This window comes from Cricetulus griseus, chromosome 7, assembly GCF_003668045.3.
Source record: "Cricetulus griseus strain 17A/GY chromosome 7, alternate assembly CriGri-PICRH-1.0, whole genome shotgun sequence".
Lineage (NCBI taxonomy): Eukaryota > Metazoa > Chordata > Mammalia > Rodentia > Cricetidae > Cricetulus > Cricetulus griseus.
In genome coordinates, this window is record NC_048600.1 from 44,743,093 (window position 1) to 44,770,425 (window position 27,333).

Genomic DNA, 27,333 nt, shown 5'->3' on the forward strand with positions numbered 1-27,333 from the left:
CACACACACACACACACACACACACACACACACAAAGAAAACAAAGTCTGAATCGGCTAGATGGTGGTATTGAATGCCTTTAATCCCAGAACTCTGGAGGCAGAGGCAGGAAGATCTCTGAGTTCCACACCAGCCTGGTCTCCAAAGCAAGTTCCAGGACAGCCAGAGATACACAGAGAAACCAGGTCTCAAAAAATAAAAAAATAAAAAACAAAAAGAAAGTCTGAATTGTATTTTAATTATTTTTGAGTTTTCTTATGTTGCCAACGCTAACCCAGCATTATATATATATATATATATATATATATATAATATATATATATATATATGTTTTTCGAGACAGGGTTTCTCTGTGTAGCTTTGGAGCCTATCCTGGCACTCAGTCTGGAGAACAGGCTGGCCTCGAACTCACAGAGATCCATCTGCCTCTGCTTCCGAAGTTCTGGGATTAAAGGCGTGTGCTACCAACGTCCGTTTTTCAATATTTTTAAAAATAATCACTTATTATTTTGTGTGCATTGGTGATTGGTGTCTTGCCTGTATGCATGTCTGTGTGAGGGTGTTGGATCCTGGAGTTACATTACAGACAGTTGTGAGCTGCCATGTGGGTGCTGGGAATTGAATCTGGGTCCTCCAGAGGAGCAGTCAGTGCTCTTAACCGCTGTGCCATCTCTCCAGCCCTCCCCAATATTTCTGTTAAATGTTGCTTTCACATTGTACCTATTTCCTTCATTAAGTGGACACTTTCTTTCTTGCCCCCCCCTTTTTTTTTTAACCATCTTTTGTAAAGCAACTGCCATAACACTGCTGAGAAGTAAACATTGCACCATTTCCCTTCCTTCTCTGTAGAGTGCCACCCATGATGGTTACGGTTAGTTTCGAGTTCCTGAAGTTGCAGCTTCAAATCCCAGTTCTCACCCCTACACATTTCAAGATTTATCTCTTAGGAACAACTCTGCCAGCACTCGGGAGGCAGAGGCAGGCGGATCTCTGTGAGTTCGAGGCCAGCCTGGTCTACAGAGCGAGTGCCAGGATAGGCTCCTAAGCTACACAGAGAAATCCTGTCTCGAAAAACCAAAAAAAAAAAAAAAAAAAGAACAACTCTGTTGATACAACAACGATGCCAAGACCACACTAATAAACTTAACCTTGTTAAAATACTATTGCCTAAAATCTGTCTTTGTCTCTTCGGAGGCCCGAACCTTAGCCTTCCTTCTGGAAAGTCGGTCTCACAGCCTTTTCCCGGAATTACAGCTTTAAGGCTGCTCTTCCAGGAGCATAGCGCAGGAGACACGTGAAGTCAACTTGGTTAAGAGGGTCGATACCAGAACTCCTACAGCTAGTTTCTTTTTTCCCCCACATCATCTCTTCAGGGACTGGGCGTGCACCTCAGGTTAGTTCTCTGGCGTCTGGGTCACTGAATTCAGTGAAGATACTGACTGACAGTAGCCCTTGAGGTGTCTAGCCGGGGCGGCAAGGACTAGTGAACCACAACTCCCAGAAGACCCTGCGTTCACGGATCTCTCCGGCCACCATCGTCGGTCACGTGGGCACCGATGGCGGATCACGTGAGTCCCGGGCGCGCGTCACGGGAACGCTGCCGGAGGGACGGCAGGCTGTTCTTGTTGAGTTTGGTCCTTAGTGGACCATGGCCAACGTCTCCAAGAAGGTGTCTTGGTCCGGCCGAGATCGGGATGATGAGGAGGCGGCGCCGCTGCTTCGAAGCACTGGGCAGCCTGATGAAGAGACGCCGCTGCTGAACGGGGCCGGTCCGGCCGCGCGCCAGGTGAGGCCCGCGGACCGGAGCTGTGGCCGCTGGATTTGCTGCGCTGGAGGGACCCAGGGGAAGTCCACAGCGTTTTCCTCTATTATTATTATTATTTTTTACTCCCGGAAGATTTTTATTTTTGACAGTTTCGCACCCCTCTTCCTTTCTTTCCCTTTGAACCCCTTTTTTCAGTCTAGTCCCAATGGCTACACCATTAGAGAAAATGATAGCCTCTCCTCCAGCATCATTAATCGTCATTTGCTTTTCAGCAAGAGATCCTAGGACTTTAATCTTCTGTATTGTTTTTGTTTTCTTGATTTTACTCTACGTGGTGAAGGTCGGTCCCAGGGTTTAACATACTAGGTAAATTGATATGCTCCCCAGCCCTTGGCGTTTCAGGACGGACTCACTGGTGTAGCCCAGGCTGGCCATGAACTCATGATTATGCCCCATTTTCTCAAGAACTTGGAAGGCCTGGACTACACGCCTGGCAGTTTTTACAGTTTAAATGGCAGAATTGCACTCTCAGTGAAAGTGTCTCCTTATTCACAGTAATTCCAGACGTTTGGGACATAATTGCAGTGACAAGCATTTCCACTCATTTTCTCTTACTACCTAATTGAATTTGAATTTGGAATGTGCAGCTGGACGTGATAAGCAACAAGTCAGAGACCAGAGTGTGTTCCTCTCAAAACACAGTTTGTGCCTTTAAATGATTAATGTTTGAAAAGGGTTACTGGTTTGATTACTTGCATGCTTTTGGCTCTTCTGCCTGTGTGCATTGTATTACCTTTGAGTAAGGTATTTATGTGAATCTCTTGATGTCTGTCCGTTTATAACCATTTTTATCTTTTACCGTTTCTCCTGATTTTAGAGTTGTCTAACAAATACCCCCACCATTTTAAAGGGTAGGAAGAACACAAGAACAGGCTGTTTCATCAGAACTTACATTTAGGCTTTTCTAGACCCTTGAAGTTGCATTGGACAATGCAAGTCAAAGTCACTTCCTTGTTGCTGGAAGCAGTTCAGCTCCCTTTGAAGTGACATCTGCCTGTAAATCTGGTCTGCTGCAGTCATTTGAAGGGACTGTGATTGAGTGCTAGGGCATTTGGGGAGGTGTGATTTGTTATCCCTGTTGTAAAGAAAGTAACCTTGGGGGCTGAAGAGATTTCTCAGTGACTAAGAGTGCTTGCTTCTCTTACAGAAGACCCATGTTCAGGTCCCAGCACCCAGGTCCAGTGGCTCACCCATCTGTAACTCTAGTTTCAGGGATCTGAAAACCCACTCCTCTCCAGGCCTCCACTTATATAACTCTCTCCCTTCCTCCCTGCCCTCCCCTCCCCAAAACAAAGTAACCTTAAGTTGGATACTGGTTTTAAGAAAGGAAAAGAGATGGGGACTGGAGAGGTGGATGGCTCAGGAGTTAAGAGCACTGACTGCTCTTCCAGAGGACCTGCATTCAATTCCCAGCACCCACAAAGCAGCTAATTATCTATAGCTCCAAGATCTGACACTCTCATGCAGACATACACACAGGCAAAACACCAATGCACATAAAATAAAAATAAATAATTTTTTTTAAAAAGAGGAAAAGAGTGGAAAATGACACAGTTGGGTTTTGTTTTTATTTGTTTGGTTTTGCTTTTCTTTGTAAATAGACCTAAGAGTTGGTTTCTAAAGAAAGAATTGGTCTTTCTCCCTAAATACCATTATAGCTTTTAAAACTGCAATTAATACAATTGATTGGTTGCTTTAAACAGCTTTAAAAAGAAGTTATGCACCTGCCCCATTGTGGGTTCTGAGGTGTGTGTACAGGTCACTGAGGTGCATAAGACAGCTTCCTTCGCTCTGTAAACAGGCTCAGCTCCTTGTTGCTTCTGTGTGAGGAGCCCTATAGGTGTGGGGGTGCACAGAGCACTTTTGTGCTCTATGTGAATAGTGCAAGGTCCTCAGACAAGCTCAGGACAAAAAGAGTATTATGTTTAGAATGCTACAATAGTTTGGAATATGGTTCGTGGTATGGAAGTCCTGTTCAGGCATGTTAACTGATTTTGAGTTTGGCTTAGGTCTAGGAGAAACATGCAGGAAGCTGGGGGCTCCAGTGCTAAGGAATCTTTGCCCTACTTAGACAGGTTGAACAGGCACTGGCTACCCTTTGCAGTGGTCACTGGACCAGCCAGAATTTCAAGTAGGATCTGAGGCCTGCTCATGCCAGTTTTCTCATCTGTAAAAAGTTAATAAATGTTTAACACTGAGCAAGCCTGTTAGAAAACAGGCTCTCAATAGATACTAGTCATTAACAGCAAGGGTCTGGAGAAGAAGAATGCTTGCCCAGCATCAGTGAAACCCTGAGTTTAGTCTCCAGTGCCAGTACCACATAAAACTGGGTGTGGTAGCAAATAGCTATAATCCCAGCATGCAAGTAGTGAAGGCAGGAGGACCAGAAGCTAAAGGTTAATGATGAACTAGATGAGACCCTGTCTCAAAACAAAACAAGCAAGCCCCCCCCCAAAAAAAACCCTACCAAACTGAAAGAAACTCATCTTTGCCCTTGACATTTATCTATGGCCCCCTCTTCAGCGGAATGACTTTTTGGTGCTGCTTTATTCAGGGGAAGTCTGCTCTGGATAATAAGCAGGCTCATAGTCAGACATGGTGTGTCCTGGTACTGCAGCAGCAGTCAGTGAGTTAGTCTGGAGTCAGTACCCTTTTGAAATAAAAAGGGGGACACAGTTGGGGTGACCCTGGGTATTGAACATGAACTTCTTATCCTGGCCACCTCCTGGACCTCTGGGCTTTGTTACATACAGCATCTCCAGTGTTGGGCTGTGGCATTGTTGCCACCTCAGTTAGGCAGAAGCAGGCCAAGCAATGAAGTAGTTGCTCTAGGTAAGACAGGCTGGGGTCCTGCAGGACTACCTACAGGCTAAGGCTTTGGTCCTTCTCCTGGGTGTGGGGTGATAATGGAACAGAGAGAGGGTGAGGTCAGGTGGCAAGTCATGGTCATGTGTGTGGGCTGTGGGAAGTAGAGTATTCTCTGAGGCTGTTTGATCCTAGAGCAAACGGTGGTGGCAAGGTAGCAGTGTGGGTTTGCAGTCTCTTTAAATGCAGGGCAGTTTTACAAGCCCTGCATTTTTGGGAATTGCCACCAGAGACATCCCCTCCCTTAACAGAGGAGGGACCTCAGGTGATTATGGGACTGTTCTGCCCTGGTAACTTGACACCACAGACCACAGCCTGAAGGGCTATTGGAGAGCTTCAGGGAGGGTCTTCTAATTGTCCCCAGTGACCCTTGGGCCTTGCTATCTTCTGGTGAGAGTTGTTAGTTCTCAGCCTTAGGAGTTTGTCCTCTCTCAGGTCATAAGCAAGCCTCAGCCTAACTAGGTGCAGAGAGCTAAAGGATAAGGTCCTGGAAGCCTCGGGGCAGCCATACAGGACCATATCCACCCCCAAGCCTGTCTCTGTGGCCCTTTCCTCCCTGCTCTGGGCTGCTCTGCTTGTTGTAGGCCTTCTGGCTATTGCTTCTAAAGCAGGTCTCTCTTCCCTATTTTCTGTCCCCTTTGTAACATTTGCACTGGCTGTATAAACTGCTTTTTTTTTTTTTTTAAATAATGGCCCCACTATAGCAGTTTGGGTTTCTTTGGTGCTTGGCATTGGAGCCTGGCACCTGGCAGCTGCTCAAGGAAGTGGGGGTATAGAGCCGGTAGTATGTAACAATGAGCAGCTTAAAAAAACGGTTTTTTAAAGGTGACACATGCCTTTAATCCCAGCACTTAGGAGACAGAGGCAGGCAGATCTCCAAGTTTGAGGCCCACCTGGTCTACAGAGTGAGTTCCAGGTCAGCCAGGGCTGTATAGAGAGACCCTGTCTCAAAAAAGTGCTAAAAATACAAAAAAATAGGATGTCTGCAGGTGTGAAGTGGTGTTTTGCAGCTCAGGTTCCCCTGGAACTGGAGGATGGCAGTGTTCAGTGGTTGTCCTCCTTTGTCAAATAAAATGTGTGTGTTTGTGTATGCATACATGTATGTATGTGTGTATGTATGTATGTATGTATGTTTTTGTAGGAAGAGAACATAACATGAATGCACTGTCTAGGTTCATACACTATTCGTCCCCATTCACCCCATAATGGAGACTGAACCCCAGGCTTCCTGTGTACTAGACAGGTATTCTACCCTGCTCAATACTTTTAGTTTGTTTTTTTGCTTGTTTTTGTTTTTTGAGACAGGCTTTCTCCATGTAGCCCTGGGTGTCTTGGAACTCGCTCTGTAGACCAGGCTAGACTCAAACTCAGAGATCTTCCTGCCTCTGCCTCCCAAGTGTTGGGATCAAAGGCGTGCACTACCACCACCCGGCAAATTTTTATGTGAGGTCAGACTATTGGTATAGTGTAAAAGTGGCTCAGGCGGGTCTTCAACTCTCTGTGTAGGTAAGGCTAGCTCTAAACATATTTTTGTTTTTGAAAGTATGTGTATCTGCACATGTATGCCATAGTGGGTGTGTGGAAATCAGGATAACTTGGAGTTGAGTCTTTCCTCCACCATATGGATTCAGGGGGTTGAGCTCAGGTCATCAGGCTCAGGAAGAGAAGCCTTTATCCAGTAGGCGCAGCCTTTTAATTTTTGATCCTCCTCCCCCAAGCTCTGTATCCAGCATTACACATTACAGTTGTAGCACCACCCATCTGGTATATTCCTTTTTTTTTTAATATTTATTTATTTATTTATTTATTTATTTTTGGTTTTTCAAGACAGGGTTTCTCTGTGGCTTTGGAGGCTGTCCTGGAACTAGCTCTTGTAGACCAGGCTGGTCTCAAACTCACAGAGATCCACCTGCCTCTGCCTCTCTGCCTCTCTGCCTCTCTGCCTCTCTGCCTCTCTGCCTCTCTGCCTCTCTGCCTCTCTGCCTCTGCCTCCCGAGTGCTGGGATTAAAGGCGTGTGCCACTACCGCCCAGCATCTGGTATGTTCTTAATGTTGGGCAATTAGTCTTTCATCTTGTAAAACTGAAACTGTACCCAGAGTTTTCTTTCTCCTTCAGCCCCTGGCCACCACCTGTTATTCTGTCTTTATGGATGTAACCACACTAGGGAGGCTGGCCTCGAACAGCTTTGTAGCTGAGGATGACATTCTACTTTGGGGGGATGGGGAGGGAGCAAAGGCAGAATATCACCACATAGCTCTGACAGGCCTAGAATACACTATGTAGACCAGGCTGGCCTGCATGTATGTGTGTATGTATGTATGTTTGTATGTGTGTGAGTAATTCGTTGTTTTCTGCCTGTCAGCCATTCTCAAATTCTATGATTTGCATTTATGTTCTGTTTTGAAAGTTACCTTTTCAGTCTTTTGGTGTGTGGGAATTTTTGTTTTATGTAACTTTGAAATAATTATAGATTTCTAGAAGTTGCAAAACTAGTCCTGAGCAGGCCGGTGTTCTCGTGCAGTTCCTTCTAGGGTGTTGTGTTGAGTAGCCGTAGCTCAGTACCAGAGCACTGAGTTTGCCAGCTGTGCAGTGTGTCTAGATCCTTGGGAATGTCTGTCATTCCACTTCCTTAGTCTAAGCCCTCTGCAAAGGGGACCAGGCACCTGTACCCCACTGTGGTCTGTGGATTTTTCTGCTGTCACACATTGCTCTGTCAGCCTTCACCTGATTTTGGGTCCTACTTGCTACTGCTTTCACATGGTTGGGCCACTGCTTACCAAGTCTGGGGTCGAGGATATCATGTAAGCAAGTACATGACGCATAGCCAGCACCTCTCTCAATATCCTCTTAAACTGTTGAGGTTTCATTTTCTTAGGCCTTGTGGTTCTGACTCTTGGCACCTGTGACATAGTGGAACAATTGTTGATGGCCTTTGACTTGTCTAGCTCATCAGTGATAGATAAAATAGACTGGCTACTTACCCTTCTCTCTGCTGTGCCCCTCAGCCCCTTCTTCATTGTCCTTATGTTTTCTGCATGGTCACTCAGCATCTAGGGGAATTTCCCTGAGGGGGTGAACGGGGTTCACAGTGGGTGACAAACCAAGAGTCTTATTGACTCAGGCCTGGTACAAGGCCTGTCACATGCACCTCTGTGTACAAATTGACTGGGAGGCTGTGACAGCACTGGAACTTCTCTTGAGAAGGGTTCATCTGTGTGCAACAGCTTCCTTTCTGGGCCAGCACACTGGCCAACAGGCTATGGAGCATACTTGCCCTTTTTCTGAGCTTAGCACTTTAGGACACTATTTGTCCCAAAACTTCTGTGTGTGTTGGTATTTTGCCTGCATGTATATCTGTGTGAACCTGAAACTGGAGTTGCAGACAGTTGTGAGCTGCCTCATGGATGCTGGGAACTGAACTCTGATCCTCTGCAAAAGCAGCAAGTGCTCTTAACCACTGATCCATTTCTTTGTCTCTGAAAACTGGTAACTTTTCTTTTTTAAGATTTTATTTATTTATTATGTATTCAGTCTTCTGCCTGCATACCAGCAGAGGACACCAGATTTCATTCAAGGTGGTTGTGAGCCTCCATGTGGCTGCTGGGAATTGAACTCAGGACCTCTGGAAGAACAGTCAGTGTTCTTAACTGCTGAGTCATCTCTCCAGCCCAACTAGTAACTTTTAATGTGTGTTCCATGCAATATTTGAAATGTGCTTGTAGTTGTTACATACTTTCCTTCATAGGAAGTTCAAATGCAACCAGAGTACTGTGCTGTTACCCTGTTCATGGTGGTGCTCAGAATTGACTGTCCCCAATAAGGCATAGAGGGTGGCCTGCTTATATGTAGCCTCTTGGCACAACTTGCCAAGTGTCACTAGTTAAAGTGAACTGTGGTGGCACATGCCTTTAATCCCAGCACTTGGGAGACAGAGGTAGACAAATCTCTGAGTTTGAGACCAGTCTGGTCTACAGAGTAGGTTCTAGGACAACAAGGACTATGTAGAGAAACACTGTCTGAAAAAAGCAATAGTAGTAGTAGTAGTAGTAACAACAATAATAAAAATGTAAATGCTTGGGGTCCCAATGAACCTTGATAAGTCTTGGGAACAGAAAGGATACAGAAAACACTGAGGCTAGGCGTGCAGCTGCCTCAGTGTTTCCAGAAGATAGCTCCAGGGACAATTTCAGTACATAAGCTGATGGGCTGTCCTTGGAGCTCCCTCTGTCTTCCACACTTGGTTTCCATCATAGCTACTTTGCTTTCTAACACAGTGAATGGAGGGCCACATTCACCAGCATTTTGATAAACACCCAGAAAATAGTTGAAATTGGGCATAGGTGCCACCCTTCCCACAACTTTTCCACCTACCCCTTACTGGGCAGGTGTGAATTTAGCCAGGTTGGGAAGCTCACAATCAGGAAAGAAAGGGTACTAGCTGCACCAAGGTGCACCACTACAAGGACTTCCACACCTCAGACGCTCTCAGCTCTGTTACAGCTTCTGCTTGGGAGGGCTGTATTAGCATGCTTGAAGCAGATAGAGGCTTAGAGAAACTGGACTAGGCTTAGTGGAGCTGGTAGGCAGAGGAGAAACCATAGCTTCATGGCTGTGGACACTGACTTGCTTGGACATGTCCTGCAGCCCTTGGCCCTGGTGCATGGTCATGTATCCTTTCATAATGGAACAGACAGGATGGTGTACTAAGGTGAGGAAAACTGGGCTTTCTGTCCCATGCTATCCTTCTCAGGGACAGGCTGTGCATGTCAAGAGCAGACCTGGATTCTAACACCTAAGGAGGGCAGGATGTGAGGGTGGGAATGAGAATGAGTGGTATTCTACCTCCCTCATCTGGTGCCTTCATGGCCTCTCTTTTGTTTTTAGTCTCATTCTGCGTTTTTCCGGATTGGACAGATGAACAATGTGGAGCTGGACGATGAGCTTCTGGACCCAGTGAGTGATGTGATGTTCCCTATTCCTACTGAGCTGGCCTTAGTGAAGGAAAGTGGAAGGGTAGCATGGTCAGCAGATAGCAGGACTCCCACACAGAATATGGATGTGATCTCCGAGGCCAAGTGAACAGCAGCTTCAGGTGTGAAGAGGTGGGCAGAAGCACTGTGTCAGGGAGGCCATGCAGCACAGAGGCCTTTGGCAGGAGTCAGCTTAGTGTGAAGATGTCCAGGTGAGATGGGTCTCAGAGGGATGAGGAAGCAGTCCTTAGGCATGAAGACTGACCATGGGATGGATTCTGGCATCCCCAAAACAAGTTTTCCAGGGACTAGGAGAGCATAGTGCTCTTGAGGACCAGAGCTCAGATCCCAATGTCCATGTCAAGTAGCCCACAACTGCCTGTACTTCCAGCTCCTGGGGATCCAGCACCCTCTTTTGGCCTTCGTAAGTACCTGTACTCACATGGACATGGCAACACACAGGCACACACATGCATACACATAATAAAGAATAAATCTTGAAAAAACAAACATGGGAATGTTTCCTGAGCCACCTCTCTCCCCTGGAATCTGCTTGTCTTTGGTGCTGCCTTCTGTTGTTTTACTTGTCCCCATGGGCAGTGATGCCTGCGAATGTAGCTGTCCTCAAGGCCAGAGGCATTGGCTCCCCCTGGAACAGAGTTACAGGCTTCTCTAAGCCGTATGATATGAATACCCAGAAACCAAACTTGGGTCTTCTGCTAGAGCAAACACAACCTCTGATCATTTTTCCAGACCCCTATTTTATCTTCTTTAGTGCTTTTGTTATTTTATACTTGGGGATAGAACCTAAAGCCTGTGTCTGCTAGGCAAGTCCTCTGTCACTTAGCTGCCTCTGTTCTTATTGTTGTTTACTCATTTATTTGATTGCTACATAACCCAAGTTGACCCTGAATTTCCAATACTCTTGATTCTGCTTCCTAGGTACTAGTTTTTGGTGTGCTCCACCACACCCAGCTTTGTTGAGTATTTATAACCCCTTTTCTGTGTTTATAAGACAGTCTGTGGCCTGGCAGTGATGACACATGCCTTTAATCCCAGCACTTGGGAGGCAGAAGCAGGTAGATCTGTGAGTTCAAGAACATCCAGGACTACACAGAGAAACCCAGTCTCAAAAAAAAAAAAAAAAAAACAAACTATATCCATGTGTCTGTCTATAAATTAAAGAAGGGTAGTCTGTGGACCTTTGTTCTGACATAGAACATCAGTTGATTTTTAGGATGTTAAACTAACGTTGTACTCCTGAAATAAACATATGGTGTTTGCAGGGCCCCACTGGAGGATTTTTGTGTCCACATTTCATGGGATGGTAGTTTGTAGGTTTCTTGTGACTTCCCAGTCTTGGGTGTCAGATCATGCTGAACTATGGGATTTGAGACTCAGCCCCTTTTCTTCTTGTTTCTATTCTTAAAGAGCTTGGGACTGCTTTTTTTCTCATACAGGAAGTGGACCCTCCTCACACCTTCCCCAAGGAGATTCCACACAATGAGAAGCTCCTCTCCCTCAAGTATGAGGTGGGTTCCCCATCCCTTCTGACTGAGTTCAAGCCCTACCCTTTCCAGCCCTCTTCCCTGTCGCCTGGCTCTACTTGCACTCTGGTCCCTGGGTCAGTAATCAAGTTCCTTGTGCTCTGGTCTGGTCTGTGCAGAGCCTGGACTATGACAATAGCGAGAACCAGCTCTTTCTGGAAGAGGAGAGACGAATCAACCACACGGTGAGCAGGTTGTGCTTGTGGCTTGTTTGCCTGGGTGCTGGCATATTGGGCCAGGTGGTATCCTTGTTCTATCCTCCCCTCTTTTCTACCCCGAGCCTCTGAGTTCTGCTGCCACAGTTTCATGGTTTGTGTGTGGAGGGTGGGCTCTGAACATGTGACACCTGGCCCCAGATACTGGAAACTGTAAGGGAGGACTAAAATCATCGTGGCCAATAAAGCTGTTCTGCAGATGGCAGACAGTGCCTCAAATGTTAGTAGCTAGTGGTGAATTTGTAGGATATTATTTACCTCTTTGTGACTTCCTGTGGCCCTCAGTGGTCATTGAAACATTTGCTGGAGGCTGTTGTTAGTAGCTTTGGGCTGAGAGTTGAACTTTGTACTATGTGTGGTAGCAGCCTTGAATCTGCCAACACCAGAGCAGTGCACAGCAAGTGCCTAGCTGCAGTGCCTGCCTTTGACTGCACCATGTTTCCCATCCTTATCTAGGCTTTCCGGACGGTGGAGATCAAACGATGGGTTATCTGTGCCCTCATTGGAATCCTGACAGGCCTGGTAGCCTGCTTCATTGACATTGTAGTGGAGAACCTGGCGGGCCTCAAGTACAAAGTCATCAAGGACAGTATCCTCCAGAGACACTCAGCATGGGGCACACGGGGTGAGAGTTCAGTAGCAGAACCCAAGCATGTGCCTTCACAGGCAGGCAGTAAAGAATAGAGCAGGCCTGGCTCCATAGAGACCACCCTCTACCATACACACACACAGCTCAGCATATGGGTGGTGTAGTCATAGTCAGGCTATGAGGTATCTCCAAGTTGTCTACTTAGTACTGTGGCCTGCTAGCTATTCAGTAGTTGTGCTGGCCCAGGTCATGAGATGATCTGGGCCAGATAGACTGGCCATAATAGTGAGACAAGCAGGGCAGGTGTGTGTTCCAGTATAGCAGTGCCTGTCCTTGACAATCCCTGAGACATCGACAAGTTCACAGAGAAGGGCGGCCTGTCCTTCTCCCTCCTGCTGTGGGCCACGCTGAACTCTGCCTTCGTGCTCGTGGGGTCTGTGATTGTGGCCTTCATAGAGGTAAAGCTGCTGTGTGTGCCTCAGTGAATGTATGAGCCCCTCTAGCTTACCTACCCTGGGCCCTGTTAGCTTGTGAGGATGGAGGCTTTCTGCCAAAGACAACCACAGTATGGTACGGATGGGAAATACTCGGTCAGAACAGAAAAGACACTAGGGCTTCCTCAGCTTGACTCCTAGTGGTACTATATTTAACCTCGTAGTACAACCCACACCTCATCCCTTGGCTACCCAGTTCATACCCAGACCATAGATATACCATATCTACCCCATACTCACATATAGTTAGAGCTAGGTTTTTTAGGGCCTTTACATAGCTATACAATGAGGTATTCTAGGGCCTGCAAGTTCTAGGAGTTCAGACAACTCATGCAAGTATCCAAGCAGAGGGGCAGCAGGACCAGTCATTCCCCAAGGAGACTGTATTCCCATCCCACAGATAGCCCTTCCAAAATGCATCTTTATTCCAAGGCTTCCAGAAGTCCTCCCTTCTCTAGGTCCCTCTATGTTCCTTTTCCTTTCGGTGGAGTCATAAAAGAAGGAATGGACAGCATCCAGAACCTCTATGTGGCTATAGAGCAGCTATCCCATATATTAGGAACGTCTAGTTCCTACTTGGTACATGATGAGTGTCTTGTCCATGCTCCCCTAACTCACTTGGGGATACGTGACCACCAGACTCTATCCTTGGCCTTTACATATGCCCACCAGGTTTTCTCTTAGGGCTCACTCCATTCTGGGCTGGGGTAAGGAAGGACCTCTGCTTCCCTGACATGCAGCACTTCTCCACACCTGCCCCCCCCCCATGTTTCTTGTGGTTGTAGAGGCTGCATCCCCTTACTCCACCTGCTCAGTGGCACCTCTGTCTTTCCAGCCAGTTGCTGCTGGCAGCGGAATCCCCCAGATCAAGTGCTTTCTCAATGGGGTGAAGATCCCTCACGTGGTGCGACTTAAGGTGAGGTGTGATATGGAGCAGGGCATGGGATTTCTGCTGGTTTAATTAGGTCTGTCTTTGCTTGATCCATCACACCTGGTACAAGCTGTGTGCACACCAGCTGTTGTGTGTGCTCACAGCAACAGATTGTACATCTGAAAGTAGCAAAAACTGGTCTTTGTCTTCAGTAAGTAGTGCATGCAGTCACGGAGTACATGTATGTAACTTAGAGTCCTAAGTTACATATGGCCCTGAGTATTTCAGAGCCAGAGGAACTAAGCTAGGGTGGGAGGTGGCCTGCTTCCCCCCCCCTTTTTTTTTTGGTTTTTCAAGACAGGGTTGGCTTTGGAGGCTGTCCTAGAACTAGCTCTTGTAGACCAGGCTGGTCTCGAACTCACAGAGATCCACCTGCCTCTGCCTCCCAAGTACTGGCATTAAAGGCGTGTGTCACCAACACCCGCTTCTTTCCTTACGTTCAAAGTTTCCTCATATTGTGTAATATTACCAGCATCCTAATGCCACAGAGGCTAAGCAGTTGTCCACACAGTCTGCTTATTATTGGTTGTTTTTTGCATGACTAGCCTTTCTGCCTGAGGCTGGCCAGATACTGCCTCCTGTCCCTATCTCAAAAGACAGGTGAGCATTGGCCTCCTTTGATGTACTCCTTGTCTGATACTCCATGGCCTCTCTGGAGTGCTCCCAGGCCTAGTGCCCTATATCCAAGGAAAGGCAGTTTGTTTACACTCTTAAAGCAAAAGACCTGTGCTGCTGCTCTCCTATAGAATAGGGTAGACATGATGATGCTTCTGGACATAGCACTGACTGTTACCCATACTAGACTTTGTGGAACACTCTAGAACATTTTGCTAAATGCCTTTGGCTAGCAGACTAGGTGTAGGAGGCTTCCTCAGAACCTGCACTGAACATGATGTCCTTCCCAGTGGCCCCTTCATCCCTGCACAAGGGGCCTTGTATCAGGGGAGGCATGTATAAGTTGTTATGTTTTTATTGTTAATGGGCCTAGATGACAGAGTTTGAGTTCTGCTCATCCTTGACTGCCTTGAGCACCCATCAGGCTCATGCTATTCAGGGGAGTCACAGTCCCTCAGCCCTCACCTTCATGGTTTCTGACCTGAAGTGTGGAGGAATACTGGGGTGTCCATGGAGTGGGTACTAAAGTCTCCAGGGGAAACACCTGTATGTTCATGAGATGGAGGTCGTGCTGTCAGTCCCAGCTAGTAGTTGTCTCTTTGATGAAGCTGTGCTGGGCCTAGAGCAAAGGCTTAATTGTAGGCAGGCTTGAGCTCCTCCCTCAGAACCCTCTAGGGACATTGGCACTAGATCCCCCAATGGGGTGTGGAACAGGAGCCCTGGGCGCTGCCCTAATATTTGTGGTGAGTGGATGGTGAATGTTAGTTCTCGTCTGAGCACTCATCAGTGGTGCTGGCTTTTCTTGAGCCCCTGAGGCTCAGACATGTGTACGGCATGTTTATTCAAACTCTGCATCTTCCTTGTTTCAGACGCTGGTGATCAAGGTGTCCGGTGTGATTCTGTCTGTGGTAGGAGGATTAGCTGTGGGAAAGGTAACAACAGAATGAGTGATACTGGTCCCTCCTGAGTCTGAGTTTCTGTCTTTGTGGGGACACCAAGACCCAAGCATGGTCTCTGAGTACTGATTGCTTTGTGCTCCCAGGAAGGGCCAATGATCCACTCGGGTTCAGTGATCGCTGCTGGGATTTCACAGGGAAGGTCAACATCACTCAAGCGAGATTTCAAGGTGAGTCCTTCCATACACACATGTGAACTGGGGAGTCATGAGTGTGTCTCAGCTGGTCTTCTGCCTATGCAGTTCTCTAGATCTCTGGGTCTCCCTCAACATCCAGCTCCTGTGCCCACTGCTGACTCTACGGACAACCTGGCCTGCTCCCAGTCCAGGTGGTTACAGACCATGTGGCTTCTCCATGGTCAATCCCTAGGATGCTGGTGTTAGATGCTAGTGTGATTATGTTGAAAAGGATCTAAAGCTCTGACCAGCTTCTCGGAGGAATAGTCACTTGAGGGAGGTCAGAGCTTTAAATGGCTACTCAGATGCTTAGTACAATTTTGTCACATTTCTCACTGTTAACAGCAATAAGATGGACATTATGCTAAACTTCTATGTTGATAAGTCTACCGGTCTTGTGAAACAGTCACTGTGTAACCCAGGCCGGCCTTGAACTTAGGATTCTGGCTCAAGGCTTCTGGGAGCTGAGATGCCAAGGATGTACCACCAAGCCTGGCTGAACAATCCTTTGTAAAATCAAGAATAAGATTAGATTTTTCCACTCATTGGATTTTCTCCAGTTACTAAGATAGAGCTCGAACAAGAAGCTTGCATGTGTGGAGAAGTTGGGTCACTGTCACAAGTGGAATCCTGTGGTTATGTTCTCAGCTGTGGGTACATGGGCACCCCCAGCCTTCCTGTTTTCTTCACTGTCTGTCATATTGTTCTCTGAATCCAGTGGCTACTGCTACGATTATAATGTTGTGATTATTAGAAAAAGGCTCCCTGCCTCTTATATCTCTTCTTTGGTCCCTTTGGTGGGACCTGTTTCCAACATTCCTTCCTGTGATAGGTGACCCTTCAGAGCCTCCCTCATACCCTCCATCTTTTTCTTTCAGATCTTTGAGTACTTCCGCAGAGACACAGAGAAGCGGGACTTTGTCTCAGCTGGAGCTGCAGCAGGAGTGTCTGCTGCATTTGGAGCCCCTGTAGGTAAGGAGGAGCCAGTTCCCTGTCATCTCTGACTATGTCCTTGGGTGCTTCATAGTTGGCCAGGATAGAGAAGCAGGTCTTTATTGTAGGCATAGTTCTGATGTTTGCAGACAAGTGCCAGGCGAGGGTATGGGCAGTGCCTTACAGCCACCAGCTGTGGCCTGGTACCACCTAGCAGTTTCCCTGTGTCATGTCTTAATCCCCTGGGGCCTCTGTTGGGCATTGGCAGTGAGTAGACTGCCCTATGGCTTAGGTGGCACTTTTGTCCTGCCATTTGCCTTCTAGGTGGGGTCCTGTTCAGCCTGGAGGAAGGTGCGTCCTTCTGGAATCAGTTCCTGACGTGGAGAATTGTAAGTACCTGAGGAAGGCGATCATGCTTCTCTCTCCCTTGAGAACTCTTCCTTTTGTATTATAGAATCCCGCAGTGGGTCCAGTAGCTCTAACCCTTTGCCAGGTGTTCTTGGTGCTGGTTGCCTCAGACACACTACCTTCTCTTATACCCTTCACTAGCTTGTCTATAGAGCAGCAACGCCACCTTTGCCCAGCCAAGCAGTAGACCCAGCCCCACTTGGCTCCAGCCCCTTTGTCTTAGATGAGGTATCCAGACACACAACTTTCCAAATGACCACAAGTCCCAGTCTCCATATCTGGCTCTGGCACTCAGATGAAAGTGTTCTATATATGGAGCCTAGATGGGCCAAATGTGGCTTTGAGGGTTTTGGGTGGGCCAGGTAGAACTCTGAGGACATTGAGTACTGAGTGGGCTGGGCTGGGCTGGACAGGGCTCTGAGGGTGCTGGGTGCATCAGGCAGGTCTCTAAGGCTCTGGTTTCTCTCTGCCACAGTTCTTTGCTTCCATGATTTCCACCTTTACACTGAATTTTGTTCTGAGCATCTACCATGGAAACATGTGGGACCTGTCCAGCCCAGGCCTCATAAATTTTGGAAGATTCGACTCAGAGGTAATTTGCCAGCTACATTATCCCACCTTGCCCTTTCTGGTGCCACCTCAGAGCCCTGTTGGTTGAGACTTGAACATGGCTTTGGGAAAATCTAGTTTTGTTTTTTTTTTTTTAAAGATTTATTTATTTACTTACCATATATACAGTGCATGCCAGAAGAGGGCACCAGATCATATTACAGATGGTTGGAGCCACCATGTGGTTGCTGGGAATTGAACTCAGAACCTCTGGAAGTGTTCTCTGGTTCTCTGGTCAGTGCTCTTAACCCCTGAGCCATCTCTCCTCCCGAAAATTTAGTTCTTAGTAAGGATGTTGAATTCTTGTCAGTTCGAGGACCTTGTAGTCCTCTGGGAGTGTGCATAGGGATCTGCTCCCTCAGGGCTTTGAGTGTACCACAGCTACAGTGTGAGATAGCTCCAGTACTAAGTGCCAGGTTGCACAAGCCACCCAAACCAGCTCACCCATGAAGGGCCATAAGGTCTTTTCAAAGAAGACCAATGGAACCTCTTTGATTCTGTACAAAAGTGCTAGAAGACTCGGTGCCTGTAGCTAGAGTTCCTGTAATTTAAGCAGCAACTTCTCAAAACCTTTGCTTTTTCCCCTCTGCACAGAAAATGGCCTACACCATCCATGAGATTCCTGTCTTCATCGCCATGGGTGTGGTGGGTAAGGGCCCTTCCCTGTAGCATGGACCAGAGCGAGCCTGTGTTGGGGAAGATGGATTCCCAGCTCCAGAGTGGTGCTGTGAAGATCTCCACTTTTCACCTCTGTCCTGATAGAGGTCTTATGAAGATGCATGCAGGGGTGGGCAACTCAGAAAGACCCCAGAGCTTTAATTCTACTGTGGCAAAGCTTCAGACCTGGAAGGAGATTCCCTGGGGGGCAAGGGGAACTTTACAACATTTACAGAGTGAGGACTCCTTATCCAAAATACTCAGGGCCTGAAGTGGTTCAGATTCCCCTTTTTTTTCCTCCCAGAATTTTTTTTTTCCTCCCATGCTCAATTCATACTGCTCTGTAAAGAATCTGAGTGGAAGGCAGAGCAGCCTTAGTGGTACGGCCTGGGGAGCCATCTGACAATACACCATCACCAGGGCCTTCCCACTTCTGGGGGCCTCCACTGTCCTCCCTCTGAAGCTAATTTTAGTCTCTTTTCTGGTCACAGGTGGCATTCTTGGAGCTGTGTTCAATGCCTTGAATTACTGGCTAACCATGTTTCGAATCAGGTGAGAAGGAATCCCATTTTTTGTGCCAGATAGACAGTGCAGCCCCACTGGGCGCAGGAAATGGACTAATTGTAGCAGCCTTGTCAGTGAGGATCCTTTTCTGAAAGGTCTACCCAGGTTAGCTCTCAGGGCAGGTCAAGAATGTGTGGCCTTGGAGGAGAGGGACAAGTAAGTGGGAGTGGGGGAGAGGCAGAAGGAGCTTCAGAGGCTGAGTGCTCTTCCCCCGAGAGACATCCCTCAGGTCCTGAGGTCTGTGAAAGTTAGCAGAGAAAATTTGTCACAGAGAGCAAAGCCCTAGGTGAGTTAGCTACTGTCTACCTTCTGCCTAGGGTGCTGACCCTTTTGTTAGAAAAGAAGCAATCAAATTTGGGAAGACACTGAATGTCTTCCTGGTTTTTGCACTGGACTAAGCTGCTGTGGTGGTGTAACAGGATGCATTGTTACTGAGAAGTCTATAGCCATAAGGAGAAAGATAACTCCAGGAGTCTGGGCTGATTGATCATTAAACCTGTGTTGTTTTGCCCTCTCATCAATGGGTTCTGGGTCAGGTTGCCATGGCAACTTCCAGGGGCAGGGCAGGTGAGGCTACTCTTGATCATGCAGCAAAGTCCACCCTGGCTTTGGTCTCTAGGTACATCCACCGACCCTGCCTCCAAGTGATTGAGGCCATGCTGGTGGCTGCTGTCACAGCCACGGTTGCATTCGTCTTGATTTACTCATCTCGAGATTGCCAGCCCCTGCAGGGGAGCTCCATGTCCTACCCGCTCCAGGTAGGCATAGGTCTTGGGCTGGCCTCATGAACACGACCAGCTCTCCTGAATGCTGTTTCTCAGTGTTAACAGTGCTAGTAGGCCTTAGGCTCTATATTGTAGGGTCCCATGGTAATCTGAAGCTGTTTTTCAGGTGCCTGGGGAATGAGTGGTGATACTAAACTGATCTCACCATAGTCATTTCCAGACACCTCCTGGAGAGAGTTTTAGAATCGGGCTTGGTTTAGATTAGAGAAGTACATATCTGTAACTGTACAGAAACCTTATAGGGAGGGATACTTGTAGCAGCTCATAAGAGCCTGTTAGGCCAACAAATGGTGTGTCCCTCCATGTAGTAAATGGCACTCATCTGAGAGTCTGGTTCCCAGGGCCATTGTCCAACTGTTGATTCTGAGGCATTACTCATAAAGCTCCTAGGTTCCTGTTTATTCTGGGTAGCAGGGACAGATGGATCTCCATCTCCAGAGAGATGGTCCTGCCATTGAAGCCGTGGCTGAATTTATAGTTAGGCTGTGTTCTAAGCCCAGATCCTGTCTGGTGCTCTCCAGACTCAGTACGTGAGCACTCAGCAGCAGCACAGAATCCTCCCAGTGGCCATCTCTCCCTCTGTCTTTTCTCTCATCTCCACAGCTCTTCTGTGCAGATGGCGAGTACAACTCCATGGCTGCAGCCTTCTTTAACACCCCGGAGAAGAGTGTTGTCAGCCTGTTCCATGATCCACCAGGTATGTGCAGTCAGCATGGCTGGGACTTAAAGACAGTGGGCAAATTCTTGGCCCAGAGGTCACTGCCCTGAGCTGAGGCATCACCTCTGGTATGGTGAGGTGTACTGGAATTCAGGAACCAACATTGCAGAGTTGGGAACATGGGGTTGTATGGTTCTGTAGGGTACCTGGTGGCCAAGCACCTGGAAAGGAACTGACTGGGCTCTCCATCTTCTTTCTTCCTAAGGATAGTCATCTGAGTCACCTCTGTCTCTCTCTCAAGAAGAAAACCTAGCCTGGTGATTCCATGCCCAGGCCTTTCTGGGCTCAGCCAAGCCCTACAGCCATGCCCAAGCAGAGCTGAGCAGCCTTAGGCCTGCATCTCAGACTCCTCTCCTTGAGTTTTTTTAGTTCACATTCTGTTGCTGTCAGTGGTAAAATAGTGACCAAACCAACTTATGAAGGAATGGTTTTATTTAGCTTACAGATTACAGTCCATCTTTGAGGGAAGCTAAGGCAGGAACTGAATCAAAGACCATGGAGGAGCACTGCTTTTTGCTTGTTCAGCTCCCTTCCTCATACAGGCCTGGCCCACACACCCAGGGATAGCACTGCCTACAGTATGTTGGATCCTCCCACATCAATTAGCAATCAAGAAAATGCTCCCACAGACATGCCCACAGGCCAATCTGATAGAGGCAGTTCCTTAGTTCCCTCTTCACAAATGTATCAAGTTGGCAACTGAAGTTAACCATGCCATCCACCCTACCCAGGGGGACAAGTATTTACAATTGTTTCCTGGATAAGGTTACTGGGGACTTCCCTGTGTGCAGGGCTGTCCATAGGAAAGGATTATGAAAGTTAATGGATAAATTTGGCACAGAATAAGCCAATGGCCTTCCACACATAGATCTCTGCCCTTACTGACCTGCCCTGTTCACCTCAGTAATCTGTGCCATGGTGCTCTTAGCCATACAGATTGATGACGCTTTCCCCCACTCTGGCTTTCACATAGGCCACTGTGGTTCTTTGTTCTTCTCTATTTGGTCTTATTTCTCTGGTTTCTCACCCACAAATATAACCTCAGCATTTGTCTAGAAAAGACATACCATCCAGGTCTTGGAGTAGTTAGGAGGCCCAATAGGACATGTCTTGGTCACCTCTCACCTCTGGTGTTTTCCCTGAACTGCTGTTACAGGGCTCCCAGGTTCAGACCTTGCTCAGGCTCAGGGAAGGTGTCCTAGTGCAGCTGCCTTATGTGAAGTCACACCAGTTGTGAGTCCAGCTGAGTTGGAAGTCTGCTGCTGCTCTCAGGAACATGGGCTTCCTCTTTCTCCCAGACGAGGGCCTCCCCATGGGGCAGGGCATGGCAAGCTGTTGTGGGGAGTTTGGTGCTGACGTGGGGCCTGATGGACCCTTGCTGTACTTCTCACCATCACTTCTGACTCTAGGGACCCACCCTTCACCTGGAGCAGCTGAGGATGCAGAGCTTTCTGGGGACCACTGGGAATGGGCTATGGTGGCCTGGTTCTCAGGGTGGAAGCACATGGTAGGCAGGACATCCCTGTGCAGGCTTGAGTTCCAACTACAGCTCAATGGCCTTCCTTTTCCCTAGGCTCCTACAATCCTATGACACTAGGCCTGTTCACTCTGGTCTACTTCTTCCTGGCCTGCTGGACCTATGGCCTCACAGTATCTGCTGGCGTCTTCATCCCATCTCTGCTCATTGGGGCTGCCTGGGGTCGACTCTTTGGCATCTCCCTGTCCTACCTCACAGGGGCAGCGGTGAGTTGGGGGAGGCATGCCAGAGCTCCACTGCTCAAATGTTCTGGTGACCCCAGAGGCCACAACAGGGGAGATCAGGGTACCTAGTGCAGGTAGACAAAAGTTCTAACACTATCAGGTAGCCATATCACAGAACTGTGGAGACACGTTGGGGAGATGAGAGAGAATATAACAAAAGGGAAATGAGCCCAGGTCCATCTAGCACTGACCTGCATGTAGGTCTCTTAGCTCTTCCTGTCAGCAACTGCTAGTGGAACTTGGGGTTTTAATCTGTGTGTGTTTTCTCACTTAAATCATGTGAATAAGGTGGACAAATTACAGAAGGGATAACAACAGGAAGCCTATACCTACCCCTCCCTTGTCCTCAGGCTCAGGAATCTGTCTAGATCTCCTTTGGTTGAGTTCTGTCTTCTGAGATGTGCTTCGTAAGAATGATTGCTTTGAACAGAAACAGTTCAGTGACATTTATTAAATGCTTAGCATTGTTAAACCCTCACTGCCAGCTCCAGAGCTCCTTCTCCACTTAGATAGGAACCTTGTTGCTATTCACAGTTGCTCCCATTTCCCTTCCCCTGTCTAATGGCCTCTAGCTTCCTTGCTGTCTCTGGGCTCATCTGTTGGCAACATTTCCTAGGGCACACAGTGTACACCCTCATATGTCTCTCTGGTCTCCAACTGAGCATGATGTCTGTTTGGTTCATCTCTGTTGTAACATGTCCTAGAATCTTTTTTTACGCAGCTGGGTGATCCAATGTGTCTGCATTGGCAGTGGCACCTTGTGTATACTTTTGCCCTGCTGTCTTCCTTCATGTAGGTTCCTCAGCACAAAGCACGTACAGCCTTCTGAATTCCTGGGTGTGGGCAGGTGGTAGTAGGTAGAGTTTGTATAGCTGTCCCTGTACAAGGCACACCTAGCTAGAGTGTTAACACACAGGTTGTAACAGAGAGCACTGGAGTAGAGTGTTCTACATGTGAGCCATGAAATCACTCCTGTATGTGGATCAGTAGCCCAATTTATAGCATCTTCATTGGTATGCTCTGGCAGATTTGGGGAAGGATTGCCACTGCTACTGATATTCAGCCATGTTGCTTCCCACAGATCTGGGCAGACCCGGGTAAATATGCCCTGATGGGAGCCGCTGCTCAGCTTGGTAAGCCCCAGCTCTTGCCCTGTTTGGTGAATGGGGCTCACTTGTACCCTGCCCACCCATTATGAGTTCCACCAAGGTTGGCCTTTGCCATTCATGTGAACAAAATAGAAAGTGAGGCAGGTGAGGTCATCAGACCCATAGCATGGCCAGATGGCAATAGTCAGGGCCCAGCAGTAACCGCCCTTGCTTCTGGGGTCTGGAAAGATGCGTGGGTAAAATGACTGTAGACATAGCAGAGCTAGGGATCCTGTGTTTAGAGGGATAGGGGCTTATGACTGCTTCCACAGGTGGGATCGTGAGAATGACTCTTAGCCTGACAGTCATCATGATGGAGGCTACCAGCAATGTGACCTATGGCTTTCCCATCATGCTGGTGCTGATGACTGCTAAGATTGTGGGTGATGTCTTCATTGAGGTATGCAGCATGAGAGGGATGTCCTCTGCTTACTCTGGATACTGACCTTGTAGCCTGACACTGGGGTTTGAGGGGCCTGCAGAGCTGCACAAGAAAGAGGGCCCATTGAGCCACACCCATATGTCCTTCTGGAATGGGGCAGTGGTGGGGCCCTGAGGGAGGCAAGGTGCCTTAAGGACCCCTGGGCAGTGTCCTGAAACATGACTCTGTACCCAGGGCCTCTATGACATGCACATCCAACTGCAAAGTGTTCCCTTCCTGCACTGGGAGGCCCCGGTCACCTCACACTCGCTCACTGCCAGGTATGGCCAGCTGGCCTGCTAAGCTCTCAGGTTCCTGGGTACTGTGGGTGGATGTGTACGGGGAAAACACTGAATGCCTGTGGAGAGCCCAGGTACCAGTGTTCCCACTGTAGCTGGCCCATGACTGGTCTCCCAGTGCCTGGCTAAGTTTATAGCATGGAAATGGGGTTCTTGGGGTCCCAAGTCTGACAACTTCATGTCTGCCAAGTATTAACATGATACAAGAGTTCTTAAGGAAGTACCTTGACAGTATGAGGTATGAGTGTCACTGAGATGGTATCCTTGGGTTGGGCCTCTTGGCAGGGAAGTAATGAGCACACCTGTGACCTGCCTGAGACGGAAAGAGAAGGTTGGCGTCATCGTGGACGTCCTAAGTGACACAACATCCAATCACAATGGGTTCCCTGTGGTGGAGGATGTGGGAGACACTCAGGTACTGTGAGCACCTTTCTGAGTATAAGTTTTTTGTGCCTGTGAGCAATATATATATATTGGGGAAGTTCATCATGCAGTTCACCTGAACACGATTCCTTTTTAAAAAAAAAAAAATATTTTTATCCTATTTATGTGTTTTGCCTGCATGTATACCACCTGCATACCTGGTGCCTGCAGAAATGGGCATTGGATCCCCTTGGAATCGATATTACAGATGTTTGTGAGCTACCCAGTGGGTGCTTAGAATCAAGCCAAGGACCTCTGCAAGAGCAACAAGTGCTCTTAACCACTGATCCATTTCTCCAGCCCATGAACAGGAAATCCTGTGTTGCATATAAAGTAAAATCCTTCTCTTAGCTGGCCTGTCCCCACAGTACAGACCTTGTGTAGTTCTGACTGGACTGGACTTGTCGGTTATGGTGTTGTGATGTCTTTCAGGAGCTGCCAATGAGATATGAGCCCAGCTAATGTTTACCCCCTTGCCCAATTCTTATTCTGTAGGGATGTGTTGAACATTAGCCTGGTGGCTTGAAAGAAATGTGATTAACAGACTTGGCTTATGTCTTGATCCTGTTGATTCCATTCTCAGCAACTGGCTTCCATGCTCTGCAGACTGGGTTATCCCTGTCTCAGATACCTTAGGGATTAGCAGGAATGTGTGTGAGAGATGTCCACTTCAAGGCCTGTGCTTAGGGGTGACTATTAAACAGCAACCATGGGCCAGTGGGGAATCTGGCCAGATTTTCCCACTGCAATCTCAAGGCCTCTCTTTCTTCTCCTGTAGCCAGCCAGGCTCCAAGGCTTGATCTTGCGCTCCCAGCTCATCGTGCTCCTGAAGCACAAGGTATGCCCAGCAGTCCATGGGTGGGAGTGTCCTGGGCACTGTCCTTCACAGTGGCAGATACCACAACTGGCTGCTGCCTGCAGGTATTTGTGGAAAGGTCCAACATGGGTCTGGTGCAGCGGCGGCTGAAGCTGAAGGACTTCCGTGATGCCTACCCTCGCTTCCCTCCAATCCAGTCCATACATGTATCCCAGGATGAGCGGGAGTGCACTATGGACCTTTCTGAATTCATGAACCCCTCTCCCTACACAGTGCCCCAGGTACTTATTGACCCAAAGGAGTTGGGGGCAGGCCTGGGTATGGATGACCTCCAGGACCCAAGCTAGATGCCTTATACACTTTGAAACGGTGATAAGGAGCTTCTGGAGTCTTGTGGAATAACTGCTGCCAGGTGGAGAGGAGGCCTTTAGGGATGGTGCAAGTGGGGCTTGCTGCTTGAGATGGACCATCTTACCAAAGCCTGGGAGAATTTGGTAGTCATGCATGGAGTCATGCATGGAGGGGAAGGGACAGCTCAGGACCCTGGAAATGCCTGGTTTGAGAGTTGAATCTCTACAGTGGGGTGAAGTGGACTAAAGGCAATTGACTACCTTGCAGGAGGCATCTCTTCCTCGAGTGTTCAAGTTGTTCCGGGCTCTGGGCTTGAGGCACCTGGTGGTAGTAGACAACCACAATCAGGTGAGGCTGCTCACTGTCCTGCTAGGTTGTGGGTGGACATTGGATCTTCTCTTGGGACCTAGCCTGTTGCTGCACACCTGCTTAGCACTGGTGTGTAGAGTATGCCATCATATGGAGCAGAAGTGCTCTGGTGTTGTTCCTGCAGGTGGTCGGCCTGGTGACCAGGAAGGACCTGGCAAGATACCGCCTAGGGAAGGGAGGCCTTGAAGAGCTCTCGCTGGCCCAGACGTGAGGGTTGGCTCTACCCTTGTGCAGTGGTACCCGAGCCCCTCTGCACCTCCTCCCAGGGTCCCTGGTCTCAGCCAAAGCCTTGCCCCTCTGGGCAGTGCAACAGCAGGAGCAAATGTCCTCCCTGGGCCTGACTGGTGTGGGGGCCAGACCCTTGTTCTTGGGCAGTTGGTTTACATCATCAGCACTTTCCTTGTTCCCTGACCCCTCCACACCTTGGACTTGCCCTTCTCCTGGGTTCCTTCTCCAAGGATGAAATGTGTGCATTTGCACCCCTTGTGGCTCACTTCTCAGAGCCAGTAGAAGTTGTTGTTGTTGTTGTTGTTGTTGGTGGTGGTGGTGGTGGTGGTGGTGGTGTGTGTGTGTGTGTGTGTGTGTGTGTGTGTGTGTGAGAGAGAGAGAGAAGAGAGAGAGAGAGAGAGAGAGAGAGAGAGAGAGAGAGAGGAGAGAGGAGAGACGGAGACAGAGAGACAGAGAGAGAGAAAGAGAGAAAAAGACAGAGACAGACAGACAGGCGTGAGCTACTGCCTGTTGCTGTTTCTTCTCTGAGCACCTACACTGTGGTGGTACTGCCCACACCAGCCAAGAGCTTCAGCAGCAAGGACATGAGGAACTGTGCAGCCTGGAACAGACTCTGTTGGGGGAACCCACATGTGCCAGAAGATGGGGAGACTGGTTCTATGGCTGGGGCTTGAGAGCTGAAGATCACATGAAGACTGAATCTGGGTTTACCTACATCCACCCCAGGCTTTCAGAACTGGGGGTCATGGCACTGTGGACCACAGCTGGAAGGCAGGTCCTCCTGCAGCACTTGGGACTCTGATGTCCATAGTGGCTTTGTTTATAACTGCACTGTATACACCCTTGGCCAGGGGCCTCCCAGGACCTAGCCATCCAAGGGTGGCCCTAAGATGGATCTAGGGCCAGCATTCTGGAGAGTTGGGCACCCAGCATGATGATCAAACAAGTCCAAGTGGCACCTCTATAAACAGTAGCTGCTGACTGTGAGGGGCAGTGGTTTGAGAAGTACTTCAGCTAGCTCAGGGCCCAGTGGGAGGGTCATCCAGGGACCTTGAGCCAGACCCAGAGCCAAGGAGCCTCACCTTGAAACCCTGTATTGTCAGAGTTGGCTCCACTGGACCAAGGTAGACCTGACATCCAGCAGTTACCTTCTGAGTCTTCTTCTAGGACACTGTGTAAGGATAGTTCCAGTGTCTCTGGCACTTGTCTGTTACAAAGCCACATGGATCCTTTGGGAAGCTGGCAGCTGCTGCCTCCCAGTTGTCATCCCTCCAGAGGAGTGGCTCTTCCTTCCATGAGGAGGTGGACTAATTGTATTGTTGGGTCTGGGTATGAGAAATGAGAGGCTCCTGTCTCTGCCTAGGGCTCAGCATTCTGGAGAGTTGGGCACCCAGCATGATGATCAAACAAGTGCAAGTGGCACCTCTATAACAGTAGCTGCTGACTGTGAGGGGCAGTGGTTTGCAACTCTTGAGAAGTACTTCAGCTAGCCCAGGGCCCAGTGGGAGGGTCATCCAGGGACCCTGACCTCATCCCCATCTCACAGCCTTGTTCTCAGGCTCAATGCAGAGCGTGGTTTCTGTCACCTTCTTGGATGACATCCTGTCCTCAAACCTGGGCATGCCAGGCTCTGCATGTCAAGAAGTTGTAACTGACCC

General features: G+C 48.5%; 1 protein-coding gene across 3 annotated transcripts; it reads left to right on the plus strand.

Annotated features, from left to right (window-relative positions):
- Positions 1–1,566: 1,566 nt before the first annotated feature.
- On the plus strand, positions 1,567–25,959 carry Clcn7 (chloride voltage-gated channel 7). Of its 3 annotated transcripts, none has more exons than XM_027425032.2 (25): positions 1,567–1,786; positions 9,576–9,644; positions 11,122–11,193; positions 11,328–11,393; positions 11,880–12,012; positions 12,361–12,470; positions 13,342–13,422; positions 14,922–14,984; positions 15,095–15,178; positions 16,063–16,156; positions 16,442–16,506; positions 17,001–17,117; positions 17,729–17,783; positions 18,283–18,343; positions 18,975–19,113; positions 19,744–19,837; positions 21,432–21,601; positions 22,647–22,752; positions 23,040–23,167; positions 23,384–23,469; positions 23,773–23,902; positions 24,689–24,748; positions 24,832–25,008; positions 25,346–25,426; positions 25,572–25,959. In XM_027425032.2, exons 1-25 carry the CDS (start codon positions 1,649–1,651, stop codon positions 25,656–25,658), a joined length of 2,466 nt encoding a protein of 821 aa, XP_027280833.1. In that variant the 5' UTR covers positions 1,567–1,648; the 3' UTR covers positions 25,659–25,959. The 3 variants fall into 3 exon arrangements, with proteins under 3 accessions (XP_027280833.1, XP_027280834.1, XP_035303378.1); XM_027425033.2 differs by having other exon boundaries at positions 22,701–22,752; XM_035447487.1 differs by lacking the exon at positions 12,361–12,470 and having other exon boundaries at positions 11,880–12,048; positions 13,292–13,422.
- The last annotated feature ends 1,374 nt before the right edge of the window (positions 25,960–27,333 follow it).

Coding starts and splice junctions, on each gene's coding strand:
- Clcn7 (XM_027425032.2), top strand. CDS start 1,649: ATGGCCAACGTCTCCAAGAAGGTGTCTTGGTCCGGCCGAGATCGGGAT. Junction 13,423..14,921: donor CTCACGTGGTGCGACTTAAG/GTGAGGTGTGAT, acceptor TCCTTGTTTCAG/ACGCTGGTGATCAAGGTGTC. Junction 25,427..25,571: donor TAGTAGACAACCACAATCAG/GTGAGGCTGCTC, acceptor TTGTTCCTGCAG/GTGGTCGGCCTGGTGACCAG.